Source organism: Engystomops pustulosus, chromosome 6, assembly GCF_040894005.1.
Source record: "Engystomops pustulosus chromosome 6, aEngPut4.maternal, whole genome shotgun sequence".
In the NCBI taxonomy this organism is placed as follows: Eukaryota; Metazoa; Chordata; class Amphibia; order Anura; family Leptodactylidae; genus Engystomops; species Engystomops pustulosus.
Window position 1 is genome coordinate 141537262 of NC_092416.1, and position 24979 is coordinate 141562240.

Below are 24979 nucleotides of genomic sequence, written 5' to 3' on the forward strand. Positions count from 1 at the left end.
CTCTGGTGTAGAAATCATCTGTGCCATTTTCTCTCACTTTTGTGGGCCTTTCAATTTCTGCTCTGAATCTTTGCTCCAGTATTGCGGTGCTTCAAGCCTCAAAAACACAGTGGGGCACATTTATTAACGGCCCGATTCGCGTTTTGCCGTCAGGTTTTGGTATTTTTTTCGTTTTGTGCCGAATTCCTCCGGGATTTTGGCGCACGATGATGGATTTGCATGCAGAAATGGGGGGCGGAAAAACCGCCGTATTTTTTAAAAAATTTGGTCGCGCGCCATACTTACATGCACCATGAAGAGATCAGTGAACTCCAACGCACCTCGGCGGACCTCGGCGCAGCGGCGACACCTGGTGGACATCGGGCGCAGGACCTTCATGAATCGCCGGAAGACCCGAACGCTCGTCAGAGAAGCCGCCGCTGGAACGCGAATGGACCGGGTAAGTAAATGTGCCCCAGTATATAGTAACTGCCAATACATAAAAATTCTAAAGTTATAGCAAACAGTAGAAAATATAGAAATAATTTACTGTTGCATCAGATTGGAGGGACCAAACCTCAGGTCTAAAGTAAGTGTAACTGGGGAAAGGTCTCCACTTCCATCCTAAGGCCTGAGTTGATGAAGGGTGTGTGCTGGAGTCTAAGGAAAGATAAGATCACTAAGTACCAAAGGTTAGAAGACAACTATATTCGGCCACACAATAATCTGCTGACAGGCACAGGGCAAAAGTGTTTGAAGTATCTGAAACTAACCCTTCCCTTGCCTGCAATGGCAGGACAAGGCTACAGGACTGTACTGCTGCTACTTTTTATTTTGGAAGGCTTGTTACTACCAGGACAGGCGCAGTGGCTGATATTTCGTGGCAACACAGAAAAAGAGGCAACAACAGCTGCGCCTATTCCAGAGGATACAGGTATGGGACAGAAGTTTGCTATATACCTCCAAGATTATGTTGCTTTAACCACATGATATGTTATTTTTAACGTCTGCTTTTGGGGTATAGTGGGTGCAGTGTAATAGTACTTAAATATTACCTTAAATTAAAAGTATTCATTCAGTATGAGGACAATGTAAGGACTGTTTGTGTATATGAGGGTGACAGTTAGGGGGACTACACTTTATCCATGCAGTATTGTTACTCAATATTCATAGAACAATGGAAAGTTCTACATTTGCTTTGGGTATAACTGTTAAAAGAAATCATGTAAGTGATACCAGCAGTAATATTACATGTATGTGTTCTGGGGTATAACTAAATAGCTAAAGGCTGTGCCCCATGGTAAATTTTTTAATAGGGCCCCCTCCTCTTATATTTTCCCCACCCTCCTCACACCCACCTTTTACTTAGTGGGGTCTAGTGCAGTCAATGGGGTAAAGAAAAAAAGCAGTACTGCATCCTCCCAGCCCCCCATTCCCCCATCCTCTGCTGAGCGCACACTTAAGGAGTTCCCCAGTGATATCACTGCCCCATATAAGCACAGTTACATCACTGGGGTAAACAACCTGGACATTGGCAGCAGCTAATCACTGGCTGCTGCTGATGTTCACATCTCCGCCCATATTCAGTGTGGAAGAGAAGGAAGCGGAGGACAAATCCCACTGAATTAGCATTTGATGACAATGTAAGGCAAAAACACCATGTGAACCCAGCCTTAGCATCCACCAGTCATAGGGTTTGCTGTGTTGCTCTGCACTGTATAGATAGATAGGATATAGATATGAGATGATAGATTTTAGATAGACAATTGTAGATTTACATTGAAGGCATCAAAACTAAGAATTAACACTTGTGGAATTATATATTTAACAGAAAAGTGTGAAACAACTGAAAACATGTCTTATATTCTGGGTTCTTCAAAGTAGCTGCATTTTGCTTTGATTACTGCTTTGCGCTTTCTTGGCCTTCTATTGATGAGCTTCAAGACGTAGTCACCTGAAAAGTTTTTCATATCACAGGTGCCCTGTCAGGTTTAATAAGCGGGATTTTTTTCCTTATAAATGGCGTTGGAACCATCAGTTGTGTTGTGCAGAAGTCAGGTGGATACACAGCTGATAGTCCTACTGAATAGACTCTTAGAATTTGTATTATGGCTAGAAAAAAGCACCTGAGTAAAGAAAAACGGATGGCCATCATTACTTTAAGAAACTGAGAAAACTTTGAAAGTGCCCCCAAGAAACTGGCTCACATGAGGGCCACGCCAGGAAAGGAAGACCAAGAGTCACCTCTGCTGCGAAGGATGAGTTCATCCGAGTCACCAGCCTCACAAATCACAGGGTAACAGCAGCTCAGATTAGAGACCAGGTCAATGTCACACAGAGGTCTAGCAGGAGACACATCTATGCAACAACTGGTAAGAGGACACTGTGTGCCGCTGCCTTCATGGTAAAATAGCTGCTAGGAAACCACTGCTAGGGACAGGCAACAAGCACAAGAGACTTTTTTGGGCTAATGAACACAACGAATGGACATTAGACCAGTGGAAATTGGTGCTTTGGTCTGATCAGTCCAAATTTGAGATCTTTGGTTCCAACCACTGTGTCTTAGTGCGATGCAGAAAAGGTGAATGAATGGGCAGAACCTGCCTGGTTCCCACAGTGACGCATAGAGGAGGAGGTGTGATGGTGTGGGAGTACTTTGCTGGTGACACTGTTGGGGATTTATTCAAAATTGAAGGTATACTGAACCAGCATGGTTACCACATCATCTTGCAGCGGCATGCTATTCCATCCGGTTTACGTTTAGTTGGACCACGATTTATTCTCAACAGGATAATGACCTCAAATAATTCTCCAGGCTGTGTAAGGGCTATTTGATCACGAAGGAGAATGATGGGGCGCTATGTCAAATGACCTGGCCTCCACGGTCACCAGACCTGAACCCATTTGAGATGGTTTAGGGTGAGCTGGACCGCAGAATGAAGGGCAAAAGGGCCAACAAGTGCTAAGCATCTCTGGGAACTGTTGGAAGAACATTTCAAGTGACTACCCCTTGAAACTCATCAAGAGAATGCCAAGAGTGTACAAATCAGTAATCATAGCCAAAGGTGGCTACTTTAAGGAACCCAAAATTTAAGACATATTTTCAATTTGTCTGTGTTTCACACTTTTTTGTTAAGCATATAATTTGACACAAGTTAATTCATAGTTTGATGCCTTCAGTGTGAATCTACAATTTTTATATTCATGAAAATACAGAAAACTCTTTGAATGAGAAGGTCTGTCCAAACTTTTGGTCTGTACTGTATATAGATATTAGATACATCAGAGGAGGAAGAAGAGACAGTAGGGGCATAGCTGTATGACCCAGTGGCTTTCTGCCATTCAATTCAGCCTCAGATGAAGCACAACACAAAATCTATCAATAAGTTGCTGCAATGGACATCCTCAAAGATACTGTAGTATAATTAATCATTATGTAATATGAATTAAATGCATGGGCTTTGTGTATAACACCAGGACAGTGTAGGTCCTCCTGAGAGAGATACTGGGGCACATTTACTTATCCATCCAAGTTGCGATCCCCGATCCGGACTCACCGGCGATGCTGCACAGGTCCACCAGAGTTTACCTTCTTCTTCCTGGTGTATGTAGGTGTTTGGCTTGTGACACAAATTTAAATGTTACGGTAAATCCCTGGCGCGATCCCCGAAAAGTCGGGAAACCCGACAAAAATGCGGCTGCAGGACCCTTAGTAAATAAGACCCACTATGTAGTCACACTGTGCCCTTACTTAAGGCCTCTTACTATTCCAAGAAAGTACTTTTTTAGATAACTTTTATACTTTTCCATAACTTTCCTAGACACAGACCTAGAGGAGGATGACTGGGAAGATGACTTCAAAGTGACTTCTTCATCTGAGAAATTTCCTCTTGAAGACCTGTCTGAAGATGTCAGAATATCAGAAATCACTGAGGAACAACCAACAGCCCTGCTGAAAGCAACTACTAGGTTATGGGAGTCTGCAATAGCGAGGGAAACTAAGGATTTATGGTTTTCACAAGGTTTTCAAAAGGAAGAAGATGATTCACAACAGTCTACTGTCCCAGCAGTGAAAAAAGAAGTAGATCCAGTACGCTTCAGTATTTCAACCAAACATCCAGCTGTGGAAGATGAAGAACTACAACTATCAACTTCTTCTACCAAACACGATGTGGATAAAGAAAGACAGTCAGAGCACCCTCCAACTTCCATAAGACCACCAGAACTCAAGGAGGTGACTACATATCCAACTACGAAGGTAGATACAACACCTCCTGTAACATCTACCCTACATCACGGAGATGGAAAAACTACAGTGAAGGTAAAATGCTTTAAATGTTTTCTAGGTATAGAAAGTATAAGAAAGCCACTCGATAGAATATATTAGCCAATTTTATTGAGTCCCTTATAATATGTATTAGTGATAAAACTCACATCCACTTTTATTAACACACTTATGGTCATACTGTAGTTCCACCCATGAGAAGTTCACTATTAGGCCACAAATATCTAAATTATCTGCTGAAAATGTAATTGATGGATTGTATACACATTTGTTAAAATCATTAAAGGGGTTATCCGGGTTTAAAAAATTTCTTATGGCCGGGCTGGGGAGGGCTATTTAAACACAATAAACATGTACTTACCTCCTCCGGTGCTGCCGATGTCCCGCACCGCGGCCGGTCTTCTCTGTGCGCCGGTTTCATTACAAGTGCGCACAGAGAGCTTCCGGCCGGCCGGAAGCTCCCATGCGACACCATCTCCCGCTTACAACGCTGAGAGATAGGGACGGATGGGAGGAGTCGGCCACATCCCGGACCGGAAGCTCCCTGTTTGCGGATTTCGTGCCCCTGTAAACAAACAGCGGCACGGATCGAAGGGACCGCGCCGCCGGACATCAGCGGGGCCGGACGAGGTAAGTAGATGTTTATTATGTTTAACTAGCCCTCCCCAGCCCGGCCCTAGGTAATTTTTAAAACCCGGATAACCCCTTTAAGCAGCTAAAAATCAGTTGCAAGAATTGCTCTCAGATATTTCTGTAGAAATGTATGACTCTACATCTCAGATTACTAAACCCAGCCCCAATGGAGACATTTTTTCAGTTTTACTAATCTGAGAAATTATTACCAGAAATAAACTAGGAGCAAAGTCTGATGATAAGGCAGCAGGGCAGTTATCACTCTCCTCACGTCCAGTTTTAGTAACGCACTCCTTTATTGTACATTTATAGTAACTCACTCCTGTGATTACCATAACAAGATGTTGTCCTTTGAATAAAACCCTTTCCTAAACTTCAAAAGTTAGATAAACTTTTTGGAGTAAAGAAGTTCCAAAGTAGGAATACCAATTGTGCATTTCTGTTGTGTTGGTTTCTTGGTCTCAGTCTGAAACTTGTAAAGTATTAGTAAAAAACACTTCCCAACCCTATGTAAGAAATAATATACATAATTTACTACAAAATGATGGCAGACAAAGCAGTTGAAAACTGCAGCAAACAAAAATCAAGCATGATAAACTAGGGGTACTTACTGATAGATTCAGGCACATCTAAGATTTCCACCGCCATGGTGCATTTTAGTCCAAATGCTCTTAAAGGGAACCTGTCATCAGCAACTGACCTAATAAACCACTACCAGTATATTGTCAAATGGCGTAATACCTTGTACACACAAGTGTACAGCTCGTTATATCACACAACTCTGATTACTCTCTGTAATAATAACGAGCTGTGCACCAGTGGGACATCACATGGCCAGGGATAGAAGTTGAAGTAAATATAGAAGCTTCCCATAAAAGGACAGCAAGCAGAGATCTAGAAAACCGTGATACAGAAATTGATACAGAAAGTATATTGGAAAAATTGATAACTTTTCCTTAAACAAACCATATCAATTATTTGCTGAAAGTGGACAACCCCTTTAAAGTGTTTTTTTTATAATGGGAGCAGAAGATTTTAAGCCCTATACTTAAGCATTATCTTATTACTAACAGGCTAAAGTGGATGAAAAAACCCCTCCGCTGCCAGCATCCTACTCAGAAGTACCAGAAGAAGCGGAACCAGACAAAGGAGACATCTGTGAGAAAAAAACTAATCTATTTGACATAAAGAGTCACTTTGTAGCATAGTTAATTGAAAGGGTTGTCCAAGATGAAGCAAAAACAGCAAGGTGGCCAGGAGCCCTCACAAAAAAATAAATGTGTACTTACCTCCTCTGGGGCTCCTGGTGTCCCTTGTCACTGTCCCTCTGAGCAGTGACCCTATTTGTTTACACAGCTTTCGGCTGCCTGGCACGGCCACCCATCACCTGTACCAGCACTGTATTAGGTGCTGGAACATAGGTACGGGTGGAAGCAAGGTGCCTCAGCCACCTCACTATTTTTACTTAACCCCTTAGGGACGTAGCCCTTTTTCGTTTTTGCATTTTCATTTTTCACTCCCCACCTTCGAAAATCTGTAACTTTTTTATTTTTCCATGCCGTATATTGGGAAGCAGGAAAAAAATTCAGAATGCAGTGAAAAATATGAAAAAACGCATTCGCGCCGTTTTCTTGTGGGCTTGGATTTTACAGCTTTCACTGAGCTCCCTTAATCACATGTCTATTTTATTCTTTGGTTCGGTACGATCGTGAAGATACCAAATTTGTACAGGTTTTATAATGTTTTCATACATTTAAAAAAATTAAAACCTTCTGTACAAAAAAAAAAAAAATTCTTCCTTTTGCCATGTTCTGGCACTAATAACTTTTTCTGCTTCAGTGTACGGAACTTTGGCTGGAGTCCTTTTTTGCGACTTTTGATGACGTTTTTAATGCTTTCATTTTTAGGACTGCATGGGCTTTTGATCACTTTTTATAGAATTTTTTATATTTTTCAAAATGGCAAAAAAGTGGCATTTTCGACTTTGGGCGTCAATTTCCATTACGGGGTTAAACGCTAGGAAAAAGGGGGGTGATTTAAACTTTTACTTTTTTACTATTTTTTAATATTTTCTTAAAAAAATTTACATTTTTTTTTTACCATTATTTTAGATCCTCCAGGGTAATTTAACCCTGCAGGGTCCGATTGCTAATACTTTATACTGCATTACTACTGTATTGCAGTATATAGCTACTTTACAATGATTTTTAATAGCCTGCCCTCTGGTGGCTATTAGAAATCATTGCACCTGGCAAGTCTATGAGTCTCAATGAGACTCTAGGCTGCCATAGCAACCGATCGCCGCCCTCCGATGACATTCCAGGGGCGGCAAGAGGGCATCCAAGATGGCGGACGGCATTTAACTGTAAGTTAGGTGCCGTGGTCGGGTTCGACCGCGGCACTCAACAGGTTAACTGCCGCAATCAGTGCCAGCACCGACCGCGGCAGTGACAGGCGGGTGTTGGCTGTTTTATACAGCCTTTACCCGCTGTGTATGAGAGAGCTCAGCACGTGAGCTCTCTCCATACACCCCTTGCCGCACGAGGACGATATAGTTCGTCCTCGGTCGGCAAGGTGTTAATCTCGTAAACCCCTTTAAGAAAAACAACTTCTCTGTGTATTGTGTCTGCTCTTTCTCCTGTAGTGAGCAGTGTATCTGAATGCAATCACCTTCAGACACATAAGCAGGCTAATGATGTACTATCTCCATACCATCTCCATCTTAAATGTTACATGCACTATAGACTATAGACAAACTATAGACTTATAAAATAAAATAAAATACACGTTTTTTGCTAAAACGAATATAAAAAAGATTATTGCCAAGTCCTTGTAATTTATTTTATTCATACATTGGGGCACATTTACTTACCCTCCCTTCATGATCCCCAAGGTGCATTGTCCAACGAGGATTCGGAGCTGCCGTGATTCACTAAGATCGTGCGTCTAATTTCCTGCATGTGTCGCTTACCCCGCTCAGGTTCGCCGGAGTTTACCTTCTTCTTCCCGGTGTATGTGAGTGCATGTCTTGCGACACAATTTGAATTTTAAATTCCGAGGTTTGTCCGACAGCCACGTCTCTGATTTGTGTTGCATCAAAGCCGGCGCCAATGCTCCAAAATCCAATCGTGTGCGCCAAAACCCCCTGTGCAAATCGTCGCAAATTGGAAAAATTCGGGAAACCCGATGGAAGTGCGTTCCGCGGACCCTAAGTAAATGTGCCCCATTATCTTTTCCAGCACCAGCTATTTATATATCCTTTGTGCTTTGTATTTTTAACTCACCTACTATTTTATAACAACCTTTAACTTATAATTCATTTTAATTCCCTAATATTTGTCTTTGTCCAGATTCACGTCAACCCATAAAGCATGAAGACACAATGATATCGGAACTGATGAAGGAAGTGTTGGGAACAGTTAATGTCCAAAAAAGTTCTCAAAAAGTAATATGTCCGAATGTTCCTACAAAGTAACTGGTTAATATGGTGAATTCCATGACAAGAGGGGGGCACAATGCAGGTCCTTTTATACCTGCATTATACATGTTCATACCCATACAGTTTCCACTTTAAGGCATCATATTGCTGCCTTGGTATAGCGGCACATGTAGCTAAGAAACACCAGGCAGATGAAGAGGGGCCCCATGCAGCTCCTTATTGCACCTTGAAAAGGTCAAGGAGCATGTTGTGGCTTATTATACTGTAGGACACAACCTCTATTTATATACAGAGATAAAGATGCAGGACAGAGGCGTAACTAGGAGAGACAGGGCCCCCTAGCAGGCTACTGCATGGTGCCCCGCTTCCCACTTAAAAAATATACATATTAGTATAGTCACACATGCGAGTTACAATCACATGTAAATACACTCATGTGCATATACACATACATACAGTGCCATATGCAACATACTTACATACAGACACCATATACACATCACAGATACTGCATATATACATCACAGTATATGTTACATAGATATTATGCTGGACATGTGCAGTACAATATAGATAAAATGGTGCACCTCCTCCATTCTTTATTGTGTCAGGTGGGATGACAGGGCCCCCTGAAACTGCGGGCCCATAGCGCTTCTATGGCTGCTACCGCTGTAGTTACGCCCCTGATGCAGGAATAACAGCAGATACTAGCTGAAAGTTGGCTTAAGGGTTAAAGGTGTTGGCCACTTTACCTCATGTTTTGTGTAATGTGTGTATAAGTGTGTGGGGCAGGATATTAGGTAATTTACCAATATACATCTATTAAAAGATCTGATATGTAAAGGGAAGCCTCCCGTTGTTTATTCATCAGCCAGACATTCCTGATTGTAAAATGGCCGATCTCTTTGATCTCTATCTGTCCATGAACAATCACCCTGCCAGGATTTTTTGATCGTATTTCTTGCTACATCAAATTTAACATTATGGTTGTCTGTTTTCTGGCAAACATGATGAAAGAAGTCAAAACACTTTGTACAGGTTGTCAGGTCATGCCCCAAACTCATGTTTAGACCTTAATCTCAGCACAGTGGTTCCCAAATGTTTTAAGCAGTTTGGAGAGTCACTTCAAGTATGTTACAAAGGTTGGGTACATTGTCATGTGTTGAGGGAGCAAGCTGAAGTGCAAAGGAGATGCATAGGAGAAAATGTTGGAGACATTTGTGTGAAAAATAGACCTAAAAAGCAGAGATGGATTCCTTGTGGGAAGCAGTAAATATGCTACTTGTGAGGAATTAAGAGGAGAGAATGTCAGATGTATAAAAAGGGCACAACACACACATACAAAGGCTACATGCACATGAACGTGTGACCCCCCGGCCGTAGCCAAGCGGGCACACATCCGGCACCATGGAAATGAGGCCGTAACACGGAGAAAGATTGGACATGTCCTATCTTTTCCCCGTCTACAGAGCAGGACGGTACCGTATGGTGCAGCCATTGCCGTCTATGGGGGACGCTTGCACAAGCTTGCGGCTGTACATACACCCCCCCGACGGTCGTGTGCATGGGGCCAAAGGGATATTAAGGCATCCGAATTCCAGAGATGCAACAAGCTATATTTTAAAGAATTAATTGAGGTGAAGTAGCCGATGAAGAGATTGAGGAAAGGTAGGGTTTGAATGAGGATAGAGGTAGATTAGCCTGGCCCATCAGTTAACCAGAAGAGCCTCCAGTGGCCCCAGGCTCTGACCCAATAGTGGTCCCTTCAGTTGAAGCAGAAGACAACCCAATTTGGAGGCTACGGTTTCCCACAGGGAAACCCCCCCCCCCCCCAAATGTTTCTGGTGGGTCCATGGAATCCCAACACGGCTGGCAGATTAGTGGGGTCGATAAGATGGGGCTGGAGTGTGTTAGATTGGCGGCCACTTATGAAACTTTTGCTGTAGACTGATTCAGAGAGTAAGGGACAATGAGCTCATCTACTAGATGTACTAGATGTTCTAGATGACTTTTGATTGAAGAAATACAAATGGCATGAAATGGTTTTATTTAAATTATTTCTCTTTCAGGACAACCTCTCTCAATGTGCTTGTCCTGTGATACCAGGGCCTCAGGGACCCCCAGGACCAAAGGTGAGTACAATATGTTCTGCCCTAACAGAAGTGGTAACAAAAGCTAGAAAATAAAGCATAGCAAAGGATTATATTTAATCAAAAATGTACCCGTGCTTAATAGAAATGCACCATATACACACAAATATCTAGATCTAACTATAGTATTTTACATTCACAATAGTTGATTTAAACTCTTATTTTTATTAGGGTGAAAGAGGAGATTTTGGTCTTTCTGGACTTCCAGGTAGTCCAGGACGCATTGGAGAAAGAGGACCAGTTGGACAACCTGGCCCACCAGGACCTCCGGGACCACGAGGCTTACCAGGGATTCCAGGGCTTAATACAGAAAATATTGTTAATGATTTGCAAGAAGGGGTAATTGTTTGGTAGATGTGAATGGATATTATTATTGGGGTATTAGCATATAAATCTTGCTAATGCCTACCTTTTCCTTTGTGCAGGTTGCAACATACAACGGTCCTTCAGGACCCGAGGGCCCTCCTGGTCTGCCAGGCCTCCCTGGCATTCCTGGATCACAAGGTTTTGATGGTCCACAAGGTCCGCCTGGTCCTCCAGGGCTTCCAGGATCTCCTGGTCTCCCAGGGTTGCCAGGGTTACAAGGACCAAAAGGAGACCAGGGACCTGAGGGCAACCCTGGTCCTAGAGGATTTCTTGGTCCACCAGGGCCTCAGGGTCTTGAAGGTCAACAAGGCCAAGTAGGATTACGGGGACCAGAAGGATCCCAGGGTCCACGGGGTCCCCAAGGAACTCAAGGTCTTCAAGGACTACCAGGAACAGAAGGCAGCCCTGGTCTCCCAGGGCTACCAGGTATGCCAGGAGTTGAAGGGCCTCAGGGCTTGCCAGGACTTCCAGGTGAAAGTGGCTTCCCTGGTATTCAAGGACCTCTTGGACCAAAGGTGATATAATAGTGCAATAATAAACTGTCCACCAACATTAATTGTTGTGAAAATAATAGTATATTGTAATATTTCTCAGTAAAGTAATGATTTGTACATTATCTCTAATCTATCAGGGAGAAAAAGGAGACAGAGGGTTACTTGGTCTTCCAGGAGTTAGCGGACCACCTGGTGAGAAGGGAGATCTAGGACCACCAGGACCTCCTGGTGATTCATGCTGTAAAGTAAATATTAATTCTGTAATTGTTCTTCAGGGGCAGTCTTAAATCCTTAAAGGGGCTTTACAGGCTAAAACTGTGAATTAACTTTTTTAATAGGTGATAGATGCATACACTGATAAGGTTTTTGATATTACCAACAGGTGATCAATATAAGATTGGTAGGTGTTAAAAACACAGAGAACAGAACCAGAATTACATTCTCCATTCTCTTGCTTCTGTCCAAATTTGGTAGTTACAGGGCCTGGCCACTATACAGAGAATTAAGCTGTACTTCTGGCTTTGGCTCCTATGTTGATTCAAATGCCAGTGATGGCTCCACGTTTTGGTTTTGCTATGAGCTGTGCATTGTAGCAGGATAAAAATCTCATAGCTTTAATATGATACCAAAAGCATTGTTCTAAGTAAAGCCCAAGATAGAACCCGCTGAAGTTGCATTCGTCTTCCACCCTCTAAAAGTGACTCTTTTCAGGTCCTTTGCATACTTATTTTAGAACTGATTTTTTTATAGGATTCTTAACTTTACAAACGAGGGAATGCTAGAAAGGATGTTTCATACTTTTATAACTTTAGTGGTATAAAAGCTGGTAACAGAGCCCATTAAAGATTTCAAATTCTAATTCTAATAACTCAACAATTACTACTTAGCTAGTGATCATTGTAGAAACGCAAAAATGATATATTTATATTTGTTCTCACTACTTGCGTACACAGGGTGATATGTCCTCTGCACCTCCTTCTCAAAATGTACAGGTTCTTGGACCAGTAGGACCTAAGGTAAGGCCAATCCTCTTAGTTAATCAACCAGAAAAGAGATACATGTAATAGCCAAATAATAACAAGCATCATTTTTATTAAACACAATAATAAACATACATAAAAGCAAATAAAAACCATATAATTGTACTAAACCGTGTGTATGATGGGCAGCACTAGTTGTCCTGAATAATTACAACCAATGCGCTAGAATACATGTCATTGTTTATCTATTATGTGTTTCACTTCCAGGGTGAGAAGGGAGATCCAGGAGAGGTCTGTACACATATACAAGATACTCTTTTCCAGCAGATTTCAATAAATGAATATCTTGAGAACAATTTATTTACAATACTTATTATTTTTTCTTATATTGGAAGAGCTGTGGTTTGTGTAATGAGAAAAGTATGGTGCAAGCCATTGGCCCTCCAGGTCCTGTAGGTCCTCCAGGTCCACCAGGTCCCCCAGGTCCTCCTGGTCCTCAAGAGCCCCTGATTCCCTCTGAAGCAAAGGTTCCTACTCTATACAATCAGGTATTATTTCCACATCATACATACATTCATATATTTTAAATCACTAATTCAAAAATCTTTGTTTTAATGTAACATCTTTAACTGTTCTTTATTGCTTTCTCTGCATTTCAAAGGGAACTGAGCAGTTGCTAGGGGTTTACAACAGGGGGCAAAGTAAATCCATTCCCCAACCAAGTAGGCCCCAAACTGCAGAGGTGCATCCTGATTTTAGTAGAAGGAAACCCTTAGGTGCCACAGTCAGTATTGAGAACAGCTTCTAAACAGTGAACAAAGCTGTGATCAGTGTATTCACAGACTGACTGTACATCACCGCAGGTCTACACTGTAATTGCACAGGGTCAGGCGCCTAGATCATGCAATCACTATGACATACAGTGGACACGAACAGTATTCAGACCCCTTAAATTTTTCACTCTTTCTTTAATTGCAGCCAATTGTAAGATCTTTTTTTGCTCATTAATGTACACTCTGCACATCATGATTACATAAAAAACAGACATGTAGATATTTTTGCTAATTTATTAAACAAGAAAATGTGAAATATCACTAAATACATAAGTATTCAGACCCTTTGCTCAGTATTGAGTAGATTTGAGCTGGTACAGTCATGAGTCTTCTTGGTAATGATGCAACAAGTTTCTCACACCTGGATTTGGGAATCCTCTGCCTCTTCCTTGCAGATCCTCTCCGGTTCGCTCAGGTTGGATGGTGAATGTTGGTGGAAGCCATTTTCAATTCTCTCCAGAGATGCTCAATAGGGTTTAGGTCAGGGAAATGGCTGGGGCAGTCAGGAATGGTCACAGAGTTGATCTGAAGCCTCTGCTTTGTTATTTTAGCTGTGAGCTTAGGGTCATTGTCTAGTTGGAAGGTGAACCTTCAGCCCAATCTGAAAGCCGGCACTCTGGAAGAGGTTTTCATCCAGGATATCTCTGTACTTGACCACATTCACCTTTCCTTCAATTGCAACCAGTCGTTCAGTCCCTGCAGCTAAAAAACTCCCCTACAGCATGATGCTACCACCAACCATGTGTCATTGTTGGGATTGTATTTGGCAGGTGATGAGCAGTGCCTGGTTTTCTCTGAGAATCATAGTTCTCATTGTGATATTGATAGTTGACTTGGAATTTTCTCCTATCTCCTGACTGCATCTATAGAGCTCAGCCACATTGATCTTGGGGTTCTTCTTTACCTGTCTCACAAAGGCTCTTCTCCAACAATTGCTTAGTTTGGAGGAAGAGTTGTGGTCTTCCCAAACTGATTATGGAGGCTACTGTAGTGCTGCAGAAATTCTTTTGTAACCTTGGCCAGATCTGTGGTTTGCAAGAAGTCTGTCTCTGAGCGCCTTGGGCAGTTCCTTAGACCTCATGATTCTCATGTGCTCTGACATGCACTGTGAGCTGTGATATAGACAGTTGTGTGCCTTTCCTAATCAAGTTTAATCAGTTTAATTATACACAGCTGGACTCCAATGAAAAAGTAAAACCATCTCAAGGAGGATCAGAAGAAAATGGACAGCATGTAAGTTAAATATGAGTGTAACAGCAAAGGGTCTGAATACTTACCATGTGATATTTCAGTTTTTCTTGTTTAATAAGCTAGCAAAAATGTCTACATTTGTATGTTTTTATCAAGAAGTGCAGAGTGTATTATTGAGTGTATTATTCAGCAAAAAAAACCTTTTTTTAAACTTTCCAAATCACAGCTGTGGAATGGAAATTCCAGCCAGCAGAACAAAAGTGATAGTATTTCTTGGGTGACCTCTGCCTACGGGATGCTACCCTAACTAATTATATTCTATTATGTTGTTACACCCTAACTTCCTTCGTCGGTCCCAAAATCTCATTGGGCCTGGAGCTGAAAACCCTTCTAATCTTTTTGTTTATTCCAGAATGGCGGATCTGATCTCTATGGATCTGTAATTTTTTCTGTGAGTTATTCCTGTCGTTTTTGCATATGATACTTATAATGAATGTATGTGTAGGCTTATTCTTTTATATACCATAGAGGGACAATGTTTAATTTGTTGTTAAGTTATGAATAGAAGATTTAGTTTTATTCCATGGCTTGTCTCTGGCTCTGCATTCACTTCTGTAGGGCTAACTGCAACATTAGTTATAGACAGGGGTAAAACACAAAATGAAAGTGGTTGCCCACTTTCAATAAATAATTGATATTATTTGTGTATTGGCAAGTTATACAATTTTCCAGTACACTTTCTGTATAGATTTCACATGGTTTTCTAGATCTCTTCTTGCTGCCATTCTATAAGAAGCTCATTGTTTACTTCCTCTGGTCCCCAAAAGCTGGGGACCTATGTGACATGAGATATCACACAGGTGCATGGCTTGTTATATCACACAGCTCTGATTACTCTCTGTGATATTACGAGCTGTGCACCTGTCTGACATCACATGATAAGGGACCGGGTTTTATCCACAGAAAGTAAACAATGAAACTTCCTATAGAATGACAGCAAATAGATACCTAGAAAACCAAGAAGAATTGATATGGAAAGTATATTGGAGAATTGAATAGCTTTTCATCTTACAAACAATATAATTTATGCCTTTCATTTGAAACTTTTAAGAAGAAACTAGAAATGTTTTAAATGAACAATGACAAAAGAGAAGAAAAGCATTGATCTGCAGTTTGATATTAAGTCTGTGGATGGGACCTACAGGGACTGGTTAGGTGGTGAGCACAGGTTACTTCTGTTTGGACCTTGTTGGTTGAACAGCCAGATCGCAGCGGGGAGAAATGACTTTCTATAATGCTCCCCTCCGCACTGAAGCAGTCAGTCACTGAAGGTGTTACCCAATGCCATCACAGTCTCATGCATGAGATTGGAGCTTTTCTCGAGAGTAGATTTCAACTTACACAGTTACCACCTCCAAAGTGTCAAGAGGACCCCCAGGAGAGAGCTGGCTTTCCTAATCAGTTTGTCCAGTCTGCTCCTCTCCCTAGCTGAGATGCTGCTTCCCCAACATACTACACCAAGAAGATGGCTGATGCCACTACAGAATCGAAGGAGGTCTTAAGAAGTGCCCCTGTAGTCCAAATGCCCACAGCCCCCTTGCCAAGTATAACCTGCTCCGACCCTTCCTGTGAAGTGCATTTATGTTCTCTGCCCAATCCAGTTTGTTGTTGAGGAGGTCACCCTAGTACTTATAGAACTTCATTACCTTAATGTCCATGGATGACCACTGGTTGAGAAGGAGGACTGGGCTTACGGAAGTCCACCACCGTCTGTTTGGTCTTCTCAAAATTTGATCCTCAAATCCCTGGATCAATTCTCTGTACTTGTTGTCGTTCTTGTCGGTAGTGATGCCTACTATACCAGTGATCAGAGAATTTCTGCAGGTAGCAGCTAGTTGAATTGTACCTGAAGTCTGCTGGGCTCAATGTGAAGAGGAAGGGAGCTAGGACTGTACTTTGAGGTGCACCTGTACTACTAATCACAGTGTTTGACACACAGTCCCGATCTCTCACATTGTGAGGACGGTTTGTGAGGTAGTCTAGGACCCAACTAGATTTTGATCATAATCAACATCATCAAAATTGAAATTGATATTTATATCACTCTGACAGAAACAGAAACTGGCTTACACATCTTTTTATATTGCTGAATGTAAAAATGACTCTCCACACAGGGCCTTCCTGGAAACCCTGGAATGCCTGGCCCCCCAGGACCACCCGGACCACCAGGAGTTGTTTATCTCAATGTAAGTTTTGTATTCATATTTGTGTAGACTCCTAGAATAAATCACTGTGGTTAATACAGTAAAGTTTAAACTGGGCACTATATTATGGCGCAAGGTTTTGACATCCATGTGAGGGCCCCTTTCTACATTACCATTGGTCCATCTCCTTAGTTCCATGTTTTCCTTCAAGGTGTTCATCTGGAGAGGACCTAATAGCAAAACTAATCCATTGCGGTGGCCCTTAGGTACATAGTATGAGCACATTTTTGTTTATCTTTTTGTTCAATATTTTTATTGATTGTAACAAATAAAGTATCAACCGCTTTAGTAGTACAGCAATTAGTATAAGGCTACATTCACATGGACGTATGCCCGTCCAGCTGTAGCCGGACAGGCATACGTCCGGTGGTCTGTAGAGGAGAAGGGGTGACCCAACCCCTCTCCATAGAGATGCACGGCGCAGGGCCATGCACACAAGGAAGGATAGGACATGTTCTAACGTTTAACCATGTACGGGGCGGTACCCTGCCACACGCTCTGTGCGCCTATTGCCGTCTATGGGCAAGCTTGCAGCCGTACAAATGTCCCCTGCACGGTCGTGTGAATGTAGCCTAAGGGTGCAAAATACATTTCCATGTATCAATTTTTACATTGATAATATCACATTACTCATTTTATTCTTCCTCCATTTACTTGACCATTTCAATAACCAATGATGGTTTATAGACAGGAGGAGGGAAAAGAGAGGGTTGAGGGTCCTTTCCTACTCTTCTTTAAAAATATTAATTTGTGTCCAACAAACTTAGTAACAGAGCGTGCTAAAGTAAAAAGTGTTGCTTACTTGTAATCTCTGTCTTCCCACAGAGGGTATTCCCTGTTCCAGCTCGTCCACACTGCAAGCACACGGTAAGGGAGAAGAACATTAAAGGGGTTGTCTGAGGGTAAAAAAAACCCCGTTGGTTGACCGGGATGGGGCGGGTTAAACAACCTCGGCCGGACGGCAGCTAGGCAGCGCGGCTTTTGTGCCCCTGTTTGTTTATATAGGGCAAGGATTGGAGAGATCGCAGAGGTAAGTACATGTTTATTTTTTTTAACCCCACCCCATTGTGGCCACCCAAGGATTTTTTTGTACCCTCATACAACCCCTTTAAGTGGTTTAGCAATGGCCATGAATCTGTAATAAATTAGATTTTGAGGGGTTTTGAGGGTTTCTCTAAGCAACCAGTTGTATGATGGTCCTCCTGGATACAGTAGATACAGAATTTACTGATTGTTAATGTTTTAAACAGGTTTCCAATGGAGAAACAAAGGACCCAGGTAATGATAACACTTCTATTCATACACTTGTATTATTATTTAAATGTATTCATTTATTGTTCTGTAATCCCCCACATCATAAAAATATATTAGTGTCCTTGTCCACAAATCAGAAGGTGCCGTTACATTTAAGTGTAAGCACCTGTTGCTTTTGTCTATGTGCTATCGGATGATGCAACGATTGGCATATAGACACATGCGTCTCAATGAGCTCATGCACATGGCAGTCGTTTCCACGGCCTCATGAGTGAGCTGACTGTTTACGCCGCAAAACTCAATGGAGGTCTTATTCATCCAATGTTTGTGGCTAATCGGATTGTCAGCAGACTTCAAATATGACCTGTGAAATGTTCTTATGAGTGTGAGGGCTAACATTGTCCAAACCCCCTTATTTTGGCAAGATTTATATAAATAGGGATGTGCTGACTCTCCTCTGGGGGTTGATGTCATGGGAAAACAATATGGGGCATTGTGGATTTCAACAGATTCTGTCTTTTGTTCTAATGGCCTAAAGGGATATGTGTGTATATATATAAGGAGCTGTGAAGGAGTAGATGTCGGCTGAACAAGGGTTGAATGTATCTGGTCACCTTTCCTTGGTCTCTTACTACTTATTTTTTTCTGCCAACAGATCCTGAGCCAGAAATCAAGAGACAAAATCATAAGGTTAGACCAGACCATATTGTCACCACCGAAACAAAGCTTTCTCAAAATATATTTATTCCAATAGTCATAGCGGAAGAGATTCCGTTTTCTTCTCCATGGAAGTGTGCAGGCAAAATAAGATAAGATATAAGAGTGAAAATGTGGTGTCATAAAAATAATTTCTTATAATGTTACAGGTACAGAGTTGGGTCTTTGCCAACAGACACGAGATGTCTCAGGCTTGGGAGGAAGTAGAAGAGGGCAGCCTGGTGTACGTGATGGAACCAAGTAGTGCCTTCTTTCGGACCAATGTGGGATGGAGTAAACTCACGGTATGTTTTATCCAGCCAGATATGTGTAAAACTTTTATATAGCCCTGACTTATTCTAAATGTACATTTAATTCTTAGTCACAGTTCTGCATAAATCACTGATACTATATTAACTTCTTCCAGCTGGAAGAGTTTGACCCCATATTTTCGGCTGACGACCCCTCATTGCAAGAGGAAGTAATGGTGAGCACAATGCCATAACACTGTACAAAGGGAATGTTACAAAAAGTTGCCATTTTAGAAAGTTAAGGGATTTTCCTTTACAACCCTCTTGAGAGGTAGGTTTATTTTTTTTCTATTTTCAAATAAGTTCTGAACCCTCAGGGTTTTTTTTTCCCAAAAACCAGAAAAACTCTTCAACAGGCATTTTTAATGAGCGATTTCACTGTTCGATATACAATGTAAGGTCATGTGCAATATACGGGCTGCAAACAACAGGCCGTTTTAAGTGCCTGGCCCAGAATAGGACAGACTCACAGTGTGGTGAGACACAAAATGCTCACCATACTATGACCGTGCATTATATAAGTCAACGAGGCTGCAATTTGCTAGTACACCTTTCCAAACATAGTTGTGTACATGGGGCATAATGGCAATTGTCTAAAGTAACAGCATAAAGAGGATCTGTCAACAGATTTTGACCCACCTTACTAACACTGCCTGCTAAAGGGTTACCAGTCCTCCCTATATCACCTAAAATTAGCTGCCAGTGGGGCACTGTACCTTAATTACAGCCATTTTTCTGATATGCAAATTAGCCTTTCTGACTCATCTCTGGCAGCCTGAGAGAGAAGAGTCAGTGACACCAGTGAACCACGCCCCATTATTGTGACTGACAGTTCTGTGTCTCTTCAAATCACTGCTCTGCCTCCATGTACTTAGGGACCGTCTGCTAATATTCTACTACAGATAAATAAAGCTCTATGTAAAGATGGGAAATATTGTGTCAATCTTTTTACACAGTGCCTTGTGTTACATTCATTACACTTGACCAGTGACATCATCAAAGGTCTCTCAGCCTTCTGACAATAGCAAACTGTACACCATATATGTGATTACATGAAATTACAGCAGCCTCCAAGGAGGATGGAGAGGAGTAGAAGTCCATGGAGGCAGCTGTGACTTCATGTGGTCAGATACATGCATAGGGTACAGTTTGCTATTATTAAGAGGCTGAAGGACCTGAGATTATGTCACTCTGGTCATATGACATAAACTGTGACCAGTAAGAAGGCATAAGGCATGGGGAGGATTAGATGGGAGGGGCCGTATAAGCAATACACGCCCCCTCTGATGCCAGGGAATGTAAGATAAAAGGTGATTTCTGTGGATGGAAGCGAAACAATTTTAAGCTAAAAGAAGGGGGTCAGTAAGTGAATAGAGCTCTATATGAAGCTGTCACTGACTGTATATGTGCAAATGTGGCGACAGGTTTCCTTTAAATCTACAACTATAACAGACAATGAAAATATAAGAGTCCATTCTTATGAACCATTTGCAGGGGGAGATTTGCCTGTATTTATTTTTATAGAATATATTATTTATTTTTTATATAATATTATTATTATTATATTATTTATTTTTTATATGATAAATAGTAATTTATTTTTTTTTGACGCAGAACTATCATTCTTAGATGCACATGTCACATACCACATTATAGTTTTATATGTACCTAAAACTATAACTTAGCTGTAGGCCCTTATTTTCTCTCTATTATCAGGATGAAGAATCGGATGCTTATGATGAGGTTGTTGCAGTGCCACCGAGCATCAGACCAAGATTTCCCTCAGTAAGAAAACAAAATGTTCATATTGTTAAATTACTGTTGTCCTTGAAGCAATATATAAAAAAAGTTTTCTCGCCCCATTCAAGTCTATGGAGACGCATCAAAAACGCATTGCACTCGCAATCATTGCAAGTGCAATGCGAGTACAATGCGTTTTAAACGGATGGGTTGCTAGGTGACATGAATAATTCCCCTGCTCGAGATCGAGCATTTAATTAAAAAACACAGTGAAGAACAGTGAAGAATAGAATAAAAACAGTGAACACAGGATCATTCAAGTGAAAGACACGCTGAAAAACACAGTGAAGAATAGATTGCAGATGTTCGGCACATCTGCTTACTTGTCGGGAGATAACCGTGGAACGGTGCGAACAAAATAGCATGTGAAGAACACTATAGATTTGTGAAGAACACATTGCAGATGTATGGAAACGTCTGCAATGTGTTCTTCACACATATATAGTGTTCTTCACATGCTATTTTGTTCGCACCGTTCCACGGTTATCTCCCGACAAGTAAGCAGATGTGCCGAACATCTGCAATCTATTCTTCACTGTGTTTTTCAGCGTGTCTTTCACTTGAATGATCCTGGGTTCACTGTGTTCACTGTTTTTATTCTATTCTTCACTGTTCTTCACATCTGCTAACTTGTCGGGAGATAATATACGTGCGGAACAGTGAAGAATAGATTGCAGATGTTTGCATACATCTGCTAACTTATCAGAAGAAATTTTTTTTCAATTAAATAACACATTTTATTTCCGAACTATGGTCCCTTTGAAAAATGCTCCCATTGACTTAAAAAACGCTCGTGAAAAACGCACCGAAAACGCAAAAAAAAACGCCAACAACATGCACGTGAAAAACGCAAAAACGCTAATGACTCCAAGGAAAAATGGAACAAAATCGCAGCCAAAAACGTCGGTTTTTCACGCATTGCACCCTGACGTGAAATGCAACGATAGTGTGGAAGGGGCCTAAGCCCTCTTCATACTGGGCAGGTGTCTGCTGTGTTTTACAACAGACACCAACTGTATCACATTCAAGTAAGTAAACACCCAAAAGCATACATTAAATTGAAAACAGGACCCCTTAGACTTTATAATGTTACTATCAGATTAGGGGTAGATCACATTCGACACTTTGACTGCAAATACCACATATCGTTCTCTTTTTTCTTATTCACAGCTTCGTTTAATAGCACTAAACGTTCCACTGTCTGGGGATATGACAGGGATCCGGGGCGCTGACTTGCAGTGCTATCGTCAGGCGCAGGAAATGTCTCTTTTTGGGACATTCAGAGCTCTTCTATCCTCTTCCAGCCAATCCATGTCCTCTATAGTGAAAAAAACCGACAGAGGTCTCCCCATAGTGAACTTGAAGGTAAGTAAATTCCATTAAACTAGAAGGAATGTTACATTACTTATAACACAAACGGGAGTGTAACTAGTAATAGAATGTGGGCCCTACTATTAGAAGAAACTTTCTGCAGCACATTTCATAAGGCTTAGATAAGGCTTACAGTGATGTCACAGAGATAATTATTGCAATGATGTTACAGTACAGAAATATTGGAGACAGTGATGTCATAGTTCAGGGATAATGCACACAGCAATTTCATAGTCACAGCACAGAGAATACACACTATGATATCATCGTACAGGGATATTACATACGGTAATGTAGCAGTGCAGATATAATACACACAGTGATATCATTGTACAGGGATATTACATACAGTAATGTAGCAGTGCAGATATAATACACACTGTGATATCATGGTACAGAGATAATACACACAGTGATGTAATTGTACAGGGATATTACATACAGTAATGTAGCAGTGCAGATATAATACACACTGTGATATCATGGTACAGGGATATTACATACAGTGATGTAGCAGTGCAGATATAATACACACAGTGATATCACAGTACATGGATAATATACACAGTGATATCATTGTACAGGGATATTACATACAGAGATGTAGCAGTGCAGATATAATACACACAGTGATATCATTGTACAGGGATATTACATAAAGTAATGTAGCAGTGCAGATATAATACACACAGAGATATTACAGTACATGGATAATATACACAGTGATGCCATTGTACAGAGATATTACATACAGTGATGTAGCAGTGCAGATATAATACACACTGTGATATCATTGTACAGGGATATTACATACAGTGATGTAGCAGTGCAGATATAATACACACTGTGATATCACAGTACATGGATAATGCACACAGTGATGTCAGAGTACAAGAATAATACATAATACAAACAATGACGTCACGCATGTGCAGCGCTCCTGTGATCTTGGAGACGACAGTGTGCATACTTGCTGCTTCCCAGATGCGCCGATGTGCATTGTGTGACGCCGCTATGTATGTTGGCATTGAAAGAGAATGAGGGGTGGGTATTACGAGGCAGGACTGGCACATATGATGCTTGGAGTGGGCAGAGCATATGGCGGCCAAGAGGTGGAGCTGCCCGACTGCCTGTACGAGCACTCCTCTACCTCATTTGAATAAAAGAGGATTTCTCAGGAGTGCTGACACCTACAAATATGACAGAAGGACCTCCGGGGGGGAGCATCCATAACACATAACAGGATATTTTTGGTTGGATTAGGGGGGGCAGAGGTGATGATAGGTTCAAGGGAAGTCTTGCCACCTGTATGTCTAAGCAAGAGTGATGGGTGCAATAGCATCTGTTATGCCAGCTACCTAGGTAGTTATGTAAAAGATCTTAAACTATGCTTTATTTTTGTCTCTAGGGTGAACTGCTCATTAGGAATTGGAACTCACTTTTTGATAAATTGTCTCTCCATAAATTTGGAGTCCCAATTTATTCCTTCAATGGAAGAAACATACTCAGTGACCCTCTATGGTAAGCAAAGACAAGCACATTGGGCATATTTACATAACTGTCTACAGCTTACATTTCATAGAGAACACTTCAAAAATGAAAGCTCTACTATGGTTGAAATCAAAGACTAGTTTTATTTTAGAGGATTCATAAATATTTACATATAGCTCATGGTATTTCCTCCTTTTTAGGTCACATAAGGCGTTCTGGCATGGCTCTAGCCAGAGGGGATCTTCTGTAAACGCCAGGAACTGCAAGGAATGGAGAACTCAAGTCAATGCCGAAGGTCTTGCATCACCATTTACAAAGCACTGGCTTCAAGAAAATGATTCCTTCAGTTGTACCAAGACACTCGCCATCCTATGCATTGAAATAGCCTTCCCTTATCTTCATATGTGGTGATCACAGAAATGGGTCAGCGACGTTCTGCCTTGGAAACCAAACCAGAGAAATCCATATTTATATTCTTATATTTATATTGTACACTAGCAAACATCTTATTCCATCTGTCCTATCTCTCAGGCATCACATTCACATGCTCCATTGTGACCACTTGTAATGGTCATGGAAACCCAAAAACTGCTTACAGGATTGTAAACCTTTGATATGGGAAGAAAGCCTGATACTGAAAATATCCATCAAGTATTATCAGCAATTAATGATATCTTCTACACATAGTATTTGTAAATGATGTCCATTTTAAATGGCAGTATTGTGGACATAACATCATTGTACTATGACTGCAGTCACAATAGACAAAGTGGCATTTACTATATATACGGTTTAAACATGTCATCCTAATGCAGGAACAGTAAAGAGGTTTTCACGTCTAATCAGAAGTTCCTCTTTTATGTTTTCTGAATCTAAAACCTTCCACCTGCCTTCACCAAGACTATAGCTGTATACATATGGTCAACACATATAAACTGAAGTGTAAGAGACAGGAAGCTCCCTATTGGAGACAACTAAGTCCTTTCCACTGCCCTCCCAGTGCCCACACCATACTTTTGCACTGGATCGTATTTCTATAATGATAGTTTAATCAAATGAATGCTTTTCCTTTAAACCAAACAGATTTATTTTGTGATTAATTTTTGAAGATCCATAATCACTTTTTGTAAAACTTTATTTAAAGTTTAATAAATGAAGAAAGCTGTCATTTTCTCCTTATAGGGATTCTCTCTGGTTCTGTAGCTCAATCTGAAAAATAAGATTCTTATCTATAAATTGACACAATGAACATTTCTAGGTAATATTTTAACATAAAATATTACTTAATTCTAGAAAGGACATTTCATACCCTACCTGAGGGGGCTGTAATGTCCCACAGTTAGGCCCCTTCCACACTAGCGTTGCATTTCACGTCAGGGTGCAATGTGTGAAAAACTGACGTTTTTGGCTGCGTTTTTGTTCCATTTTTCCTTGGAGTCATT

General features: G+C 41.1%; 1 protein-coding gene across 1 annotated transcript; it reads left to right on the top strand.

Annotated features, from left to right (window-relative positions):
• The first annotated feature begins 686 nt into the window (after positions 1-686).
• Positions 687-24687, top strand: LOC140064496 (uncharacterized). Its single transcript, XM_072111429.1, has 22 exons — positions 687-913; positions 3801-4300; positions 5971-6055; positions 8248-8342; positions 10406-10468; positions 10658-10825; positions 10912-11367; positions 11484-11591; positions 12300-12362; positions 12594-12617; positions 12722-12874; positions 14763-14801; positions 16525-16596; positions 17440-17481; positions 17865-17892; positions 18524-18558; positions 18735-18869; positions 18992-19051; positions 20592-20660; positions 21846-22040; positions 23455-23567; positions 23738-24687. The coding sequence occupies exons 1-22, from the start codon at positions 769-771 to the stop codon at positions 23946-23948; spliced, it is 2859 nt and encodes a 952-aa protein (XP_071967530.1). The 5' UTR covers positions 687-768; the 3' UTR covers positions 23949-24687.
• The last annotated feature ends 292 nt before the right edge of the window (positions 24688-24979 follow it).